The 18,187-nt window shown below is 60.1% G+C and overlaps 2 protein-coding genes across 2 annotated transcripts; both read left to right on the plus strand.

The window, feature by feature from the left end:
- The first annotated feature begins 187 nt into the window (after window positions 1–187).
- On the plus strand, window positions 188–16,700 carry LOC142476313 (uncharacterized). The gene is made up of 9 exons (XM_075581764.1): window positions 188–284; window positions 2,008–2,172; window positions 5,506–5,586; window positions 6,608–6,658; window positions 8,154–8,186; window positions 8,319–8,369; window positions 10,227–10,301; window positions 10,452–10,587; window positions 12,054–16,700. Exons 1-9 carry the CDS (start codon window positions 229–231, stop codon window positions 16,698–16,700), a joined length of 5,295 nt encoding a protein of 1,764 aa, XP_075437879.1. The 5' UTR covers window positions 188–228.
- Window positions 16,701–16,740: 40 nt separating this feature from the next.
- LOC142476314 (uncharacterized) lies at window positions 16,741–17,600 on the plus strand. Its single transcript, XM_075581765.1, has one exon. The coding sequence runs from the start codon at window positions 16,741–16,743 to the stop codon at window positions 17,452–17,454; it is 714 nt and encodes a 237-aa protein (XP_075437880.1). The 3' UTR covers window positions 17,455–17,600.
- Window positions 17,601–18,187: the final 587 nt, after the last annotated feature.

An 18,187-nucleotide genomic window follows, 5' to 3' on the forward strand; every position in this document is an offset into this window, starting at 1 on the left:
CGTGCTCACCCCCCTGTATGAGCGCCTCCTCGCTCCCTCCCTGTATAAGCGCCTCCTCGCTCCCTCCCTGTATGAGCGCCTCCTCGCTCCCCCCCTGTATGAGCGCCTCCTCGCTCCCTCCCTGTATAAGTTCCCCCCTGTATACGTTCCCCCCTGTATAAGCGCCTCCCCTCCTCCTGCAGGTACAGCGAGCCTGAGATCCAGGAGAAGGTTGCCACGTTTAGGCTGATGCTGCAGGAGAAAGACCTGACCATGAGCAAAGAGGAGGAGAAGCAGAGAGCCAAGTACGTGTCACCAGCGTGTCTGTCTCTCTACACGCATCCCAAGTCTGTCACACGTGTTCGCTCTCTCTTGGCTCTCTCGGCTCTCTCTCTCTCTCTCGGCTCTCTCTCTCTCTCTCTCTCTCTCTCTCTCTTGGCTCTCTCTCTCGGCTCTCTCTCTCTCGGCTCTGGCTCTCTCTCGGCTCTGGCTCTCTCTCTCGGCTCGCGCTCTCTCGGCTCTGGCTCTCTCTCGGCTCGCGCTCTCTCGCTCTCTCTCTCGGCTCGCTCTCTCTCGGCTCGTGCTCTCTTCGGCTCGCTTTCCTCTCTCTCGGCTCGCTCTCTCTCTCTCGGCTCGCTCTCTCGGCTCGCGCTCTCTCGGCTCTCTCTCGGCCTCGCTCTCTCTCTCTCGGCTCGCTCTCTCTCTCTCGGCTCGCTCTCTCTCTCTCGGCTCGCTCTCTCTCTCTCGGCTCGCTCTCTCTCTCTCGGCTCGCTCTCTCTCTGCTCGCTCTCTCTCTCGGCTCGCTCTCTCTCTCTCTCTCGGCTCGCTCTCTCTCTCGGCTCTCTCTCTCGGCTCTCTCTCTCGGCTCGCTCTCTCTCTCTCGGCTCGCTCTCTCTCTCTCGGCTCGCTCTCTCTCTCTCGGCTCTCTCTCTCTCGGCTCTCTCTCGGCTCTCTCTCTCGGCTCGCTCTCTCTCTCTCGGCTCTCTCTCTCTCGGCTCGCGCTCTCTCTCTCGGCTCTCTCTCGGCTCGCTCTCTCTCTCGGCTCGCTCTCTCTCTCTCTCGGCTCGCTCTCTCTCTCGGCTCGCTCTCTCTCTCGGCTCGCTCTCTCTCTCTCGGCTCTCTCCTCTCGGCTCTCTCTCTCGGCTCGCTCTCTCTCTCTCGGCTCGCTCTCTCTCTCTCGGCTCTCTCTCTCTCTCTCGGCTCCTCTCTCTCTCTCTCGGCTCGCTCTCTCTCTCTCGGCTCGCTCTCTCTCGGCTCGCTCTCTCTCTCGGCTCTCTCTCGGCTCTCTCTCTCTCGGCTCGCTCTCTCTCTCTCTCTCGGCTCTCTCTCGGCTCTCTCTCTCTCTCTCGGCTCTCTCTCTCTCTCGGCTCGCTCTCTCCTCTCTCGGCTCTCGCTCTCTCGCTCGCGCGCTCTCGCTCTCTCGGCTCGCGCGCTCCTCGCTCTCTCGCGTGCGCTCTCTCGCTCTCTCTGCTCGCTCCTCTCTCCGCGCTCTCGCGCGCGCTCTCGCTCTCTCTCTCGCTCTCGCCTCTCTCTCGCCGCTCTCGCTCTCTCTCGCGCGCTCTCGCTCTCTCTCGCGCGCTCTCGCTCTCTCTCGCGCGCTCTCGCTCTCTCTCGCGCGCTCTCGCTCTCTCTCGCGCGCTCTCGCTCTCTCTCGCGCGCTCTCGCTCTCTCTCGCGCGCTCTCGCTCTCTCTCGCGCGCTCTCGCTCTCTCTCGCGCGCTCTCGCTCTCTCTCGCGCGCTCTTCGCTCTCTCTCGCGCGCTCTCGCGCGCTCTCGGCTCTCTCTCGCGCGCTCTCGCTCTCTCTCGCGCGCTCTCGCTCTCTCTCGCGCGCGCTCTCGCCCTCTCGGCTCTCTCCGCCGCGCTCTCGCTCTCTCTCGCGGCTCTCGCTCTCTCTCGCGCGCTCTCGCTCTCTCTCGCGCGCTCTCGCTCTCTCTCGCGCGCTCTCGCTCTCGAGCTCTCGCGCGCTCTCGAGCTCTCTCGCTCTCTCTCGCGCCTCTCTCTGCGCTCCTCACTCCCCCCCTGCCTTAGTGTTTCAGAGACTCACCAGCTGGCTGAAGCGAACGAGAAGAAGAACGAGCGGCTGCGGGCGGCCTTTGGGATCAGCGAGAGCTACGTGGACGGCAGCAGCTTCGACCCCAACCGCAGGGCGGCGGCAGCGGCGGCAAAGCAGCAGGAGCAGCAGAAACAGTACAGGTAACGCAGGGCCTGCGCGTGTCATCACACGGGGACGCGCTCATACAGCGCGTGTCATCACACGGGGACGCGCTCATACAGCGCGTGTCACACGGGGACGCGCTCATACAGCGCGTGTACACGGGGACGCGCTCATACAGCGCCGCGTCATCACACAGGGCCGCGCTCATACAGCGCGTGTCATCACACGGAGACGTGCTCATACAGCGCCGTGTCATCACACGGGGACGCGCTCATACAGCGCCGCGTCATCACACGGGGACGCGCTCATACAGCGCCGCGTCATCACACGGGGACGCGCTCATACAGCGCCGCGTCATCACACGGGGACGCGCTCATACAGCGCCGCGTCATCACACGGGGACGCGCTCATACAGCGCCGCGTCATCACACGGGGACGCGCTCATACAGCGCCGCGTCATCACACGGGGCCGCGCTCATACAGCGCCGCGTCATCACACGGGGCCGCGCTCATACAGCGCCGCGTCATCACACGGGGACGCGCTCATACAGCGCCGCGTCATCACACGGGGACGCGCTCATACAGCGCCGCGTCATCACACGGGGACGCGCTCATACAGCGCCGCGTCATCACACGGGGACGCGCTCATACAGCGCCGCGTCATCACACGGGGACGCGCTCATACAGCGCCGCGTCATCACGGGGACGCGCTTATACAGCGCCGCGTCATCACACGGGGACGAGCTCATACAGCGCCGTGTCATCACACGGGGGGACGCGCTCATACAGCGCCGTGTCATCACACGGGGGGACGCGCTCATACAGCGCCGTGTCATCACACGGGGGGACGCGCTCATACAGCGCCGTGTCATCACACGGGGGGACGCGCTCATACAGCGCCGTGTCATCACACGGGGGGACGCGCTCATACAGCGCCGTGTCATCACACGGGGGGACGCGCTCATACAGCGCCGTGTCATCACACGGGGGGACGCGCTCATACAGCGCTGTGTCATCACACGGGGGGACGCGTACATATCTATCATGTTTGGGTCCGTGGCCTGCTGGGACATTTTGTGGGGGGCGGGCGCTGTTATTTTGGGGGGGGCGGGCGCTGTTATTTTGGGAGGGGGCGGGCGCTGTTATTTTGGGGGAGGCGGGCGCTGTTATTTTGGGGGAGGCGGGCGCTGTTATTTTGGGGGGGGCGGGCGCTGTTATTTTGGGGGGGCGGGCGCTGTTATTTTGGGGGGGGCGGGCGCTGTTATTTTGGGGGGGCGGGCGCTGTTATTTTGGGGGGCGTGCGCTGTTATTTTGGGGGGGGCGGGCGCTGTTATTTTGGGGGGGGCGGGCGCTGTTATTTTGGGGGAGCGGGCGCTGTTATTTTGAGGGGGCGGGCGCTGTTATTTTGGGGGGCGTGCGCTGTTATTTTGGGGGGGCTGTCACGAGAGCTTGCGACAGGCTGTAATTGTACACCAAAAACTATATATATAAATATATATATATACCTGGGTTTGAACTGGGACGAGACTTAAGATATAATAAAGTGATTTTATTCCTTGATAAAGGTGAACACAGCAAATATGTACAAATAACCGGCAAAATATAGACACTTACGTAAAGATTATGGCAAGAAGCCCAGCAGGATCACAGCCTGCCACTTCTTCCATAGTTCAGCTGACATCACAGCAAAACAGGCAGGACACGTGCATGCATGAAGATCATTTGCATGCAGAACAATGAACAGCATGAACAACTTGGGTAGAGGGTGGCTTTGACTTATATACCATTTCAAGCTCATCTCTTTCCCTAGGTGCCGCGACGGCTAGCATAACAATTAGCAATCTGGTCTTTGATGACCAGGCTTGTAAATTCTCCTTTCCTGCTCATTATCATAGCAGGGGGGCTGCAGTTTCTCAGACTCAACCAAAATTTCATATTTACTGCAAATCATTGTATAACTTCCGTTCCGTAATACACACAGTCAGGTGAGATATATTACTACGGTCTGTGGCACCCGACGGTCGCAGAAAGACCAAAAATTACATTGTAATATGAACATTAATAGAGATATTAATATCTGGCAGTTAGCAGCAGGTACATATACAGTGTGTAGACTCCCAAAGATCGGCTGACTCCCGCCAATACACTTATGTAATTCTTAGCTGGTTCAGCCAAGGACATCTCATAATATTCTTATATTTAATAAAGTTACTCACTTTTGATATCCTGTTGGGGGTAGCCCCCCCCCCCCCCTGGCCCCATCAATAAAACCTTTTGAAGTGGGCTATTGCATAAACAATTCCCCTGGGAAGCCAGGCTCCAATCTGGCCTTCAGTTCACACCTCCCTTTTGATATGCACTGGGAGAGAGGAAGCGTGCATAGGCAAGTGCTAGACTCAGATGAGGCAAACCATTTGGTTTCTGGACATTTCCACAAACTGCAAAAAGTCACTTTATCAAAAATATATGTCCCCCATCTGCATCTATCATGTGGGGGGCTAAAACCTTCTCTTCTCTGAGACCCCAGCTCAGAATACCTCGCTGGCAGGCAAGACAGGTTAAAATATTCCCCCCCCCCCCCTTTCCCCTCATGTTCCAGACATCACTTACACTCTGACACAGGCAGTTGCAGGCCCATGAGGCAAAGGGAATACACAGATAACGCATTAACTAGCCCACTGGGCTTACACAGTTAACCCCTGATGACCCAGTGTGTGTGTTATGCAAACACTGATTAACCCAGACATTACAATGGGACAGGGAAACAGGGGAGAATACATTTACACAGGGGAATAAGCATTTTCATGTTATTTAACAAGGGTTAAGTCACAGTTCTGGGCCTCAGCCCAGTTAACCCCTTGTCTCCCTGGCGAGGTTAGAGGGGGGCCCTTGGGGGGTAACCCCGTTAATCCCGGGCCAAACCCTCCCTACCGTCACAGGGGCGGGCGCTGTTATTTTGGGGGGGCGGGTGCTGGTATTTTGGGGGTGGTGGCGGGCGCTGTTATTCTGGGGGGGAGCGCTGTTATTCTGGGGGGGCGGGTGCTGTTATTCTGGGGGGGCGGGCGCTGTTATTTTGGGGGGGGTGGCGGGCGCTGTTATTCTGGGGGGGGGCGCTGTTATTTTGGGGGTGGGGGCGGGCGCTGTTATTTTGGGGGGGCGGGCGCTGTTATTCTGGGGGGGAGCGCTGTTATTCTGGGGGGGCGGGTGCTGTTATTCTGGGGGGGCGGGCGCTGTTATTTTGGGGGGGGTGGCGGGCGCTGTTATTCTGGGGGGGGGCGCTGTTATTTTGGGGGTGGGGGCGGGCGCTGTTATTTTGGGGGGGCGGGCGCTGTTATTTTGGGCTGGGGGTTCATGGACTTTGTTTGTTGCAGTTTTGCGGCCGCCTCCGGCAGCTCCCGCTCCCCCTCTCCCGCCAAACACAAGAAGAAGAAGAAAAAGAAGGACCGTGGCCGGTGAGTGTAAGGGAGCGCGTGGCAGCGCGTCTAAGGGAGCGCGTGGCAGCGCGTCTAAGGGAGCGCGTGGCAGCGCGTGTAAGGGAGCGCGTGGCCGGTGAGTGTAAGGGAGCGCGTGTAAGGGAGCGCGTGTAAGGGAGCGCGTGTAAGGGAGCGCGTGTAAGGGAGCGCGTGGCAGCGCGTGTAAGGGAGCGCGTGGCAGCGCGTCTAAGGGAGCGCGTGGCAGCGCGTGTAAGGGAGCGCGTGTAAGGGAGCGCGTGGCCAGTGAGTGTAAGGGAGCGCGTGGCAGCGCGTGTAAGGGAGCGCGTGTAAGGGAGCGCGTGGCCGGTGAGTGTAAGGGAGCGCGTGGCAGCGCGTGTAAGGGAGCGCGTGGCCGGTGAGTGTAAGGCCGGTGAGTGTAAGGGAGCGCGTGGCAGCGCGTGTAAGGGAGCGCGTGGCAGCGCGTGTAAGGGAGCGCGTGGCAGCGCGTGTAAGGGAGCGCGTGGCCAGTGAGTGTAAGGGAGCGCGAGGCAGCGCGTGTAAGGGAGCGCGTGGCAGCGCGTGTAAGGGAGCGCGTGGCCGGTGAGTGTAAGGGAGCGCGTGGCAGCGCGTGTAAGGGAGCGCGTGGCCGGTGAGTGTAAGGGAGCGCGTGGCCGGTGAGTGTAAGGGAGCGCGTGGCAGCGCGTGTAAGGGAGCGCGTGGCAGCGCGTGTAAGGGAGCGCGTGGCCGGTGAGTGTAAGGGAGCGCGTGGCAGCGCGTGTAAGGGAGCGCGTGGCCGGTGAGTGTAAGGGAGCGCGTGGCAGCGCGTGTAAGGGAGCGCGTGGCCGGTGAGTGTAAGGGAGCGCGTGGCCGGTGAGTGTAAGGGAGCGCGTGGCCGGTGAGTGTAAGGCAGCGCGTGGCAGCGCGGGCGGGGGGCTGGCCTGGTACACACAGGTGGCTCCCGTGGCTCTGGCTCTTTCTTTCTCCGTAGTTTACTGGTCATCGCCAGAGATCTGTCGGCCGTGGGGAATGTTTCCTCCTAATCACCTGTCCTCTCCCACAGGTCTTCCAGCCGCTCCCCGAGCCACAAGAAGTCCAAGTCTCGCAAGCACAGGTAACGCCTGCGCGGCCTACACCCCCAATGTCCCCCCCCCCCCACCCCCGCGTGACTAATCCCCCCCACCCCCGCGTGACTAATCCCCCCCCACCCCCGCGTGACTAATCCCCCAATATCCCCCCCACCCCCGCGTGACTAATCCCCCAATATACCCCCCCCTCCCCGCGTGACTAATCCCCCCCACCCCCGCGTGACTAATCCCCCCCACCCCCGCGTGACTAATCCCCCAATATACCCCCCCTCCCCGCGTGACTAATCCCCCCCACCCCCGCGTGACTAATCCCCCAATATACCCCCCCTCCCCGCGTGACTAATCACCCCCATCCCTGCGTGACTAATCCCCCAATATACCCCCCTCCCCGCGTGACTAATCACCCCCACCCCCGCGTGACTAATCACCCCCACCCCCGCGTGACTAATCCCCCCCACCCCCGTGTGACTAATCCCCCCCACCCCCGTGTGACTAATCCCCCCCACCCCCGCGTGACTAATCCCCCTCACCCCCACCCCGCGTGACTAATCCCCCCCACCCCCGCGTGACTAATCCCCCCCCACCCCCGCGTGACTAATCCCCCAATATCCCCCCACCCCCGCGTGACTAATCCCCCCCACCCCCGCGTGACTAATCCCCCAATATCCCCCCCCACCCCGCGTGACTAATCCCCCAATATCCCCCCCTCCCACCCCCGCGTGACTAATCCCCCTCACCCCCACCCCCACGTGACTAATCCCCCAATATCCCCCCCACCCCCCCACCCCCGCGTGACTAATCCCCCCCACCCCCGCATGACTAATCCCCCAATATCCCCCCCACCCCCGCGTGACTAATCCCCCCACCCCCGCGTGACTAATCCCCCAATATCCCCCCCACCCCGCGTGACTAATCCCCCAATATCCCCCCCTCCCACCCCCGCGTGACTAATCCCCCTCACCCCCACCCCCGCGTGACTAATCCCCCAATATCCTCCCCACCCCCCCACCTCGTGTGACTAATCCCCCCCCACCCCCGCGTGACTAATCCCCCAATATCCCCCCCACCCCCGCGTGACTAATCCCCCAATATCCCCCCCACCCCCGCGTGACTAATCCCCCCCACCCCCGCGTGACTAATCCCCCAATATCCCCCCCCACCCCCGCGTGACTAATCCCCCCCACCCCCGCGTGACTAATCCCCCAATATCCCCCCCCACCCCCGCGTGACTAATCCCCCAATATCCCCCCCCACCCCCGCGTGACTAATCCCCCAATATCCCCCCCTCCCACCCCCGCGTGACTAATCCCCCAATATCCCCCCCTCCCACCCCCGCGTGACTAATCCCCCAATATCCCCCCCTCCCACCCCCGCGTGACTAATCCCCCAATATCCCCCCCTCCCACCCCCGCGTGACTAATCCCCCAATATCCCCCCCCACCCCCGCGTGACTAATCCCCCAATATCCCCCCCCACCCCCGCGTGACTAATCCGTGCGTTCTTCGTCTGCTTCATTTCCAGGTCCGAGTCTGACTCCAAGAAGAGGAAGCACAGGTGAGACCGTGTCAGTGGCCGGGGTGCGGTCACCGGGGTCCTTGGGGGTCCTTGGGGGTCCTTGGGGGGTCCTGTGGGCTGGTTTGGCTCCTGAACACAGAGAACATTCCGGTTTTGTGTCTTCTTTCCCAGGTCTGCCAGCCCCAAAAGCAAACGCAAAAGCAAGGAGAAGAAAAAGAAGCGGTGCGCAGACAGCGTGCCCACCTCCCCGCCCCCACATCGGGGGTCCCAGCCCCCACATCGGGGGTCCCCGCCCCCACATCGGGGGTCCCAGCCCCCACATCGGGGGTCCCCGCCTCCACATCGGGGGTCCCAGCCCCCACATCGGGGGTCCCAGCCCCCACATCGGGGGTCCCCGCCCCCACATCGGGGGTCCCAGTCCCCACATCGGGGGTCCCCGCCCCCACATCGGGGGTCCCCGCCCCCACATCGGGGGTCCCCGCCCCCACATCGGGGGTCCCCGCCCCCACATCGGGGGTCCCAGTCCCCACATCGGGGGTCCCAGTCCCCACATCGGGGGTCCCAGCCCCCACATCGGGGGTCCCCGCCCCCACATCGGGGGTCCCAGTCCCCACATCGGGGGTCCCCGCCCCCACATCGGGGGTCCCCGCCTCCACATCGGGGGTCCCAGCCCCCACATCGGGGGTCCCAGTCCCCACATCGGGGGTCCCAGCCCCCACATCGGGGGTCCCAGCCCCCACATCGGGGGTCCCCGCCCCCACATCGGGGGTCCCCGCCCCCACATCGGGGGTCCCCGCCCCCACATCGGGGGTCCCCGCCCCCACATCGGGGGTCCCAGTCCCCACATCGGGGGTCCCAGTCCCCACATCGGGGGTCCCCGCCCCCACATCGGGGGTCCCCGCCCCCACATCGGGGGTCCCCGCCCCCACATCGGGGGTCCCAGTCCCCACATCGGGGGTCCCCGCCCCCACATCGGGGGTCCCCGCCCCCACATCGGGGGTCCCAGTCCCCACATCGGGGGTCCCCGCCCCCACATCGGGGGTCCCCGCCCCCACATCGGGGGTCCCCGCCTCCACATCGGGGGTCCCAGCCCCCACATCGGGGGTCCCAGCCCCCACATCGGGGGTCCCAGCCCCCACATCGGGGGTCCCAGTCCCCACATCGGGGGTCCCCGTCCCCACATCGGGGGTCCCCGCCCCCACATCGGGGGTCCCCGCCCCCACATCGGGGGTCCCCGCCCCCACATCGGGGGTCCCAGTCCCCACATCGGGGGTCCCAGTCCCCACATCGGGGGTCCCAGTCCCCACATCGGGGGTCCCCGCCCCCACATCGGGGGTCCCCGCCCCCACATCGGGGGTCCCCGCCCCCACATCGGGGGTCCCAGTCCCCACATCGGGGGTCCCAGTCCCCACATCGGGGGTCCCCGCCCCCACATCGGGGGTCCCAGTCCCCACATCGGGGGTCCCCGCTCTGCTTCACGCTTTGCCTTCTTCTTTGGAGATCTGCCTGGGGAGTATGGTCCCATATGGTCCCCGCCCTGTTCCTTGGAGATCTCCCTGATGAGGCACCACGGACTCTCTCTCAGCCCCTCCCCCGCAGCACCACGGACTCTCCCAGCCCCTCCCCCGCGGCACCACGGACTCTCCCAGCCCCTCCCCCGCAGCACCACGGACTCTCCCAGCCCCTCCCCCGCGGCACCACGGACTCTCCCAGCCCCTCCCCCGCGGCACCACGGACTCTCCCAGCCCCTCCCCCGCGGCACCACGGACTCTCCCAGCCCCTCCCCCGCGGCACCACGGACTCTCCCAGCCCCTCCCCCGCGGCACCACGGACTCTCTCTCAGCCCCTCCCCCGCGGCACCACGGACTCCTAGCCCCTCCCCCGCGGCACACTGGCGCTCTCCCAGCCCCTCCTCCGTGGCACACTGGCGCTCTCCCAGCCCCTCCCCCGTGGCACACTGGCGCTCTCCCAGCCCCTCCCCCGTGGCACACTGACGCTCTCCCAGCCCCTCCCCCGTGGCACACTGACGCTCTCCCAGCCCCTCCCCCGTGGCACACTGACGCTCTCCTATCCTTGTAGGTCTCCCAGACGCTCCCCGCGGCAGATGGATCGCTCTTCCTCCTCTTCCCCAGACAACAGCAGGTCCCGGAGCAGGTACTTTCTGTGGAACGTTCACGTGCGGCGCATGCGTAATGTAGCCAGGAATCGGCCTGCAGATGCGCCGCGCCGTGTGCTGCTGCGCGGGAATGTGGAAGGTCCGAGCTGACCCCAGGGGGAATAACTTTGGTAACCGCTCGTCCACAGGTCCAGAAGCAAATCCAACCGGCGCAGAAATTCCAACACGGCAAGAGAGACCCCGGACAGAAAGAGATCGGTGTCTCCCAAGAGAGACCCAAGAAATGAGCGCGGCCGGAGCCCGGGAGAGAGAGCGCACAAGGATGTGAGTACACCACCTCCACTGGCGCTGCATAGCCGTAGGGCTGGCCATCTCCGCCAGGCGCTGTCCGCGCTGCACGGCTCGGCCTGGCGCTGCACGGCTCGGCCTGGCGCTGCACGGCTCGGCCTGGCACTGTCCGCGCTGCACGGCTCGGCCTGGCACTGCCCGTGCTGCACGGCTCGGCCTGGCACTGCACGGCTCGGCCTGCCACTGTCCGCGCTGCACGGCTCGGCCTGGCACTGCACGGCTCGGCCTGGCACTGCCCGTGCTGCACGGCTCGGCCTGGCACTGCACGGCTCGGCCTGCCACTGTCCGCGCTGCACGGCTCGGCCTGGCACTGCACGGCTCGGCCTGCCACTGTCCGCGCTGCACGGCTCGGCCTGGCACTGCACGGCTCGGCCTGGCACTGCCCGTGCTGCACGGCTCGGCCTGGCACTGCACGGCTCGGCCTGCCACTGTCCGCGCTGCACGGCTCGGCCTGGCACTGCACGACTCGGCCTGCCACTGTCCGCGCTGCACGGCTCGGCCTGGCACTGCACGGCTCGGCCTGCCACTGCCCGCGCTGCACGGCTCGGCCTGGCACTGCCCGCGCTGCACGGCTCGGCCTGGCACTGCCCGCGCTGCACGGCTCGGCCTGCCACTGCCCGCGCTGCACGGCTCGGCCTGGCACTGCCCGCGCTGCACGGCTCGGCCTGGCACTGCCCGCGCTGCACAGCCGTAGCGCTGGCACTGTCCGCGCTGCTCGGCCTGGCACTGTCCGCGCTGCACAGCCGTAGGGCTGGCACTGTCCGCGCTGCACGGCTCGGCCTGGCACTGTCCGCGCTGCACGGCTCGGCCTGGCACTGTCCGCGCTGCACAGCCGTAGCGCTGGCACTGTCCGCGCTGCACAGCCGTAGCGCTGGCACTGTCCGCGCTGCACAGCCGTAGCGCTGGCACTGTCCGCGCTGCACAGCCGTAGCGCTGGCACTGTCCGCGCTGCACGGCTCGGCCTGGCACTGTCCGCGCTGCACAGCCGTTGCGCTGGCACTGTCCGCGCTGCACAGCCGTAGCGCTGGCACTGTCCGCGCTGCACAGCCGTAGGGCTGGCACTGTCCGCGCTGCACAGCCGTAGGGCTGGCACTGTCCGCGCTGCACAGCCGTAGCGCTGGCACTGTCCGCGCTGCACAGCCGTAGCGCTGTCCAGCTCCTGTAATTGTGGCATTAGCAGATAAGCGGAGACCATTGGTGTGTGCTCCGGAGAAATGATGGCTCCCGTCAGGTGCGGGAGCAGAAGGTGGAGTTCGGGTTGACCAGGGTTTGATATTGATTCTGTCTTTCCTGGCCAGTCCGGAGGTCTCTCCCCTCGCGGCTTGACTTTGAATCCATGTTGTCTGTATAGATTTGTTGTAAGTTGACTGGTCGCCAGTATTTAATGCTGTTTCCTTCCCCGTGTTTTATAACCCTTTCCTCTTACCCTTTTTTATTCTCAGAAGTCATTCATGAAAGAGTCTGATAACCGAGACCGCCCCGCCGCCACGTCCCCTGTGAGACGGAGCGAACATGGGGGCGCCCGAGAGCTCGATAAGCGCGATCACAAGCCCCGAGAGAAGGACGTCGCGTCTGAGAGGAACCCGCCCCGCCCCGTGGCTCGGGAAGAATCTCCCGCAGTTGCCATACTGTCCCGGAAGAGGGGAGTACAGGGTAGTCCACAGGAACGCCGCTCCAAGGAGAAGGGTGTGGAGGACAAGGAGGGCAAGTCAGGGGCCCGTTCTCCAGAGCGCAGGACATCTGCTGCTAGTAAGGGACAGCCCAGAAGGGAAAGGAGTTTGTCCAAAGGGAAAACCTCACCAAAAAGAGGGCGCAAAGAGACTTCTCCAGGGCAGGAAAAAGATTCCGGTATGAGACATTCTCTAGGAGCTCCCAGCAAGAAGAGTTCAGCGAGTGTCCACTCCTCGTCCTCGTCCTCATCTTCTTCCTCTTCATCCTCCTCAACCTCGGAGAGCGAAGGGTCGGATAAGGGAAGAGTAAAAGAAGGCTGTATAGATGGAAAGGAGAAAGAAGGCTCCAAGTTAGAGCAGGGTGCAAGTGATTTGAAGAAAGGGAGGTCCGTGACTCCGACAAAGGAAAGAAGGTCAAAGGCCTCACCGGCCAAACTTGCCACCCACAGCAGCGTTTCTGTGAGGAGAAGCCTATCCAGCAGTCCCCAGAGAAAAGGCAAGTCCAGGACTCCACCAAAGAAGGATCGGTCCCTTTCCAAGACACTGCCAAGGAGGGCCCGATCCAAGACCCCTCCACGCAAGGCCAGGACACCTTCCAGGTCACCCCCAAGGAGGGCACGGTCTAAGACACCCCAATGGAAGGCTAGGTCTCCACCAAGAAAAGCGCGGTCTCCATCCGTGACTCCCCCAAGTAAGACCAGGTCGAAGACACCACAGCGTCGGTTAAGATCTGTGTCACGGACTCCCCCGCGTCAATACCAGGATAGATCCAGATCGCCACGGCGATGGGGGAAACCCAGATCACCAAACAGGAGGGCCAAGTCTCGGTCTAAAACACCTCCAAAGAGAGCAGGGTCACGCACCCGCTCTCCTAAGAACAGAGGAAGGTCTCGGTCTAGATCTCCTCCATTCAGGCGCGCAAGCTCTCGCACACGCTCCCCTCAGAGGAAGGCAAGATCGCGGTCTAGGTCTCCATATACAAGAGCAAGATCCCGCACACGCTCACCACCTAAGAGGGCCAGGTCACGTTCACAATCATTAAAGCAGAGGAACAAATCTCTGTCCAGACCTGAGCAGCACCGGGCGAGGTCGCGTTCTGTGACCCCACACAGACGAGCAAGGTCACGTTCTCCATCAACTAGACGGAGGCGATCACCTTCTGGAACCCCAAAAAATTCCAGGTCACGCTCCAGGACTCCCATTAAAATGTTAGGATCACGATCAAAGCTCTCACACAGGCGCTCTGGGTCACGCACTCGTTCTCCGGTAAAGACCAAATCTCGCTCCCAGACGCCCATGAAAAGAGCAAGATCCCGTTCTTTGCCTCGGAAGCAACAGTCTTATTCCAGAGCCACACAGAAGAGGGAAACTTCTCCTAAAACGAAGACACACTCTCAATCTTCCAGGAAGAAATCATTATCACGCTCAGTGTCTCCTATGGACCATGTGAGGTCCCCATCACGGAGCCCGGCCAGAAGATCCTTATCCTGCTCTAAATCACCCAAGAAACAGAAAAGCACATGCTCTGAAATTCCCCAAAAGCGGATTATTCCAAGGTCACCTACCCCCAAAGAGCAAAAATCATCAAGAGATACAGAAGGGAAACCAAATTCTGGCAGGCAAAGTTGCAACTCCTCTCCGGAGCCACAAAGGAAGTCTAGTACTCTTGGGCTGTCTCCTGACCCGACACAGATATCCAGAACTTCAACAAGTAAAGTTAGTAAGGCCCGGCATAGAAGCCAGTCAAGATCTCCTGCTTCACAAACTTCACGTACAAGCAAGTCTGCTGAAGACAGGGACTCCCTGTCCCCTCGTAGAAGTAGCACAGGGATCTCTACTGGTGAGAGTGCAAGAGTGAAAGCTAAAGATCAATCCAGCTTCTCGCGTCCAAAATCGTCAATGTCTCCACTCCAGAGTCTGACGCTGGAAAACTTAGTGACACACAGAACATCCCCTCGACCGGGACAGCCTGTTTTGACAAAGTCTTCAACTGACACGAAGACTTCTCGGTCAGGTTTGGCTCGTGCAGGAGAAGAACGCTCCCTTTTACCCCCACACAGCCACTCTGGATCATCTTCAGAACGTGAGTCTGGATCTAAGACGCCTCCACAAAAACATTGGTCCAGATCATCACTGGAGTATAAAGATAAATCCCGAACATTTCAGCGCAAAGACCGGTCTAAGTCATCAGAACGTGAATCCAGACCCAAGTCACCTCAGCACAAAAACAAGTCTTCAGAGCTTGCAGTTAAATCAAAACAAATTCGGCGCAAAGACACATCTGGTTCATCATCAGAGCGTGAATGTAAATCTAAGCCACCTCAACATAAGGTCAGCTCCAGTTCTACTTCAGAGTGTGAAGATAAAAGGTTGTCCTGTCACAAGGCTAGTTCTGGGTCATCTTCAGAACGTGATGCAAGATTGAAGCCATCTCGGCTCAAAGCCCTGTCTGGTTCATCTTCAGAACGTGAATCCAAGTCTAAGCCACCTCAACGTAAAATAAGGTCCTCTCCTGACCGTGAAACAAAATCTAAGCCTCAACACAAAGGTAATTCTGGATCATCTTCAGAACACGAGGCTAGATCTGTGCAATCCAAACGCAAGGAGAGATTTGAGTCTTCAGAATGTGCGACTAAATCCAGATCATCTCCGCACAAAATTAGTGAAGGGTCATCATCTGAACAGGAACCTAAATCCAGGCGACTTCAGCGTAAAACTAGTTCTAGGTCATCATCAGAACGGGAATGTAGATCCAGGCCACCTGCGCGCAAAGCTAGTTCTGGGTCATCAGAACGAGAGACTAAATCCAGGCCACCTCAACCTAAGGCTACTTCTGGTTCATCATCTGATCAGGATACTACATCCAGGCCACCTCAGCACAAAGCTAGTTCTGGGTTATCAGAACGGGAGGCTACATCCAGGATATCTCAACGCAAATCTAGTTCTGGGTCATCATCGGAGCGAGAAGCTAACTCCAGGACATCTCGAGGCAAAGATCGTTCTTGGTCATTACTGGAACATGATGCCAGTTCTAAGACACCTCCATTCAAACCCAGTTCTGGTACTTCATCCGACCTGGAATCCAAGTCTAAGACTTCTCCTAGCAAAACATGTTCAGAACATGAAACTAGGTATATGTCGCTTCAGCAAAAAGCCAGGTCCGGGACATTTTCAGAGCTTGAAGAGAAGCCTAAGACGCCACCTCTCAAAACCTTGTTTGGTTCATCAGAGCATGTGGCCACATCTACAGTTGATTCACGAGCCAGTAAGTCTGGGTCTCCGACATCAAAGAGAACTCCAGATCAGCCACTTGTATTAAATCCAACATCACCACAAGAAATGGCCCAGAAACCTCCAGGCTCTCCCCTTCTAAACAAAGACCCTTTAACATGGTCTAAAACTATAAGCCATCCATCTAAAAGCCGTACAGGGTCCTCCCCTGAGAATACTGATTGGTCCATAACAGCACCTAAGCATGCAAGTACAGGGTGGAAAGAGAGCCCCTTCAAATTGGAAGACCTGGCTTCACCCTTTGAAAAAGAGAGTTCAAAAACACCTCCATCACAAAATGTGCCAGAAAGTGAAGAAAATACAACATCTCCAATGAGATTCTGCCCAGGATTAAATGGGACAGAGTCCAGATCCGAAGCTTCTCAGTTACACCAGGATAAGTTGATACATGAGCCAATTCTCGAATCTAGGGCATCTCCAGCACAGTCCAATAAAGAAGCGCAGTTGTCCTCCAACATTGAGTCTAGTGCAGTCTCTGAGAAAGTTTCCAAACACCAGATAACCGAATCTTCTCCTGTTCCGAAAGACGCGCAGAAATCTCTGCCCAGGAGGGGACGATCAGACTCTCCCTCCTCCTCCTCATCCACCTCTTCCTCGTCATCTTCGTCATCCTCCTCCTCTTCATCATCCTCCTCATCCTCCTCATCCTCCTCTTCAGAAGAGGAAGATGAAGCATGCCCTCCACCAAAGCAAAATATGCCTACATTACCGCCTCCATCAAAGAGGTTGAGGACAAGCCAGAGTCCTTCCCCATCCTCTGCTCTTAAAGCAAAATCTTTTGCTCTCTCAGATGTCGAACCACAGAGGTCACCTACAATCCACAAACAAGATATTCGTTGTGAAAAACCTGCATCTTCACCCCAGCAAAATACAGTTGAATCCTCACTTCAAATAGTTAACAACAATGCAGTAATTCCATCACAAATATCAATATCTCCTTCAAGAGTGGCTGATCCAAGCCTGCTCACTGTGCACAGTAGCTCTGGCTCCCCAGTATCTCCACGTGAGAAGCTTGGAACTCCTAAGTGTAGATCACCTTCTCCTTCAGGACAGAAAATGAGCCAGTTGCCAAGACAGGATACATCGCTCACGTCCATTGCCCCACAAGCAATTTATAACTGCTGCTGAGAGGAGGAGCACATCGAAGTCTCCCCTTTCACGCAAGAGCATGTCCCCAAGAAACCGAAGCCCAGGTTTTCTAGTTTGTGACGAGTCCAGAGCTACCCCATTAAGAAGCAGGTCAAAGTCTCCTCCAAGCAATAAGGTTAGCATGTCCCCGAGTCAAAGCTGGCTCCCCTCGCTTGTAATTTGTGAGAAAGTAGATCCTTCCAATGATGCGAGCACCTCAAAGTCTCCTAGACCAGAGATCAAAGAATCACTGAGACAGGGCAGCCCCAAATCTCCAACTCCACACAGGAGCCGTTCCATATCCCCACGCAAGGAGCAAGACAAGATGGACATTTCCACAAAGCCCAGCAGCTCCGATTCATCCTCCGAAGACAGCGATTCGGATTCATCCAGCCAACGCAGTTGTTCCGGTGAGCGCTCTCCATCCAGTCGTTTAGAGCCAACTTCAAAGGTGAAGTCTGATCCGCCACCCATACGACGGGTTGTGTCTCCGGTCCAGCAAGGGAAACTTTCCGACCCCCTGAGACGTGAGCCTCCGAGAGCAGTCCCCATCCGCGATGGTTCAAGAGACACAAAGCGAAGCTGCTCTGATTCTTTCCCGGGGTTCGCCAGTAAGACAAAAAAGCATCTCCCGTCCAGCGACCAAGGAAGGGCAGCTGCAGAAAAGACGTTCCCTTTCCCGGTCACCTCCGAGAAAAGGAACTTCAAGAACACCACCAAGACGCAAAGCAAGAACTCCTCCCAGAGCTTTTAGATCACGCTCCAAGTCAGTTACAGACAGACGCACTCGCAGGGACCGCTCGCCATCATCTCCCAGGCGTGGCGCCTCACGGTCTCCTCCCAGAAAGGACAGAAGATGGTGGGTCCGTCGCAGGTCTCCATCCTCTCCCAGAAGGGGCCGCTCCGGGTCTCGCTCACGTGCAGAAAGGACATGGCGCTCCCGCCGCGGTCGTTCTGGATCCTCCCCATGGAGAGGCAGGTCAAGGTCATTATCCAGGCACGAAACTTCCCGTTACACCCGTCGGGGACGGTCTGGGTCCTCTCCCAGAAGAAAATCCCGATCACCACGCAGACGAGAGAAGCCATTAGGTCTTTATCGCCGTGAGAGGTCTAACTCGCCTAGACGCAGGGCATCCCGGTCGCCTCAAAGAAGGTCCCGGTCACCTGGGAGACGGGTCCGGTCACGCTCTTCCGATAGATACCGGAGTTCACAACGTGGCAAGGCAGTGGTTTCCCCTAGTGGTGGCCGTTCCCCACCCACTTCTAGACCAGAGAGACCGCGAGCTGTAAGAAGGCAAGAGAGGTCCTTGTCCCCGCCAAGGACAGTGAAATCGGGGGTGCCCCAGAAAAGCCCCCCGTCAGCAGCAAAGGCTGCAAGTCCAGCTTCTAAAAGATGTTCCGTCTCCCCACCAGCTCCCATCTCCCCAAACATAACACACACAGAGATGCCAACAAAGGCAAAGTCCCCCTCTCCTCCCCTTCTGGAG

Source organism: Ascaphus truei, unplaced genomic scaffold, assembly GCF_040206685.1.
Source record: "Ascaphus truei isolate aAscTru1 unplaced genomic scaffold, aAscTru1.hap1 HAP1_SCAFFOLD_1564, whole genome shotgun sequence".
Classification (NCBI taxonomy): domain Eukaryota; kingdom Metazoa; phylum Chordata; class Amphibia; order Anura; family Ascaphidae; genus Ascaphus; species Ascaphus truei.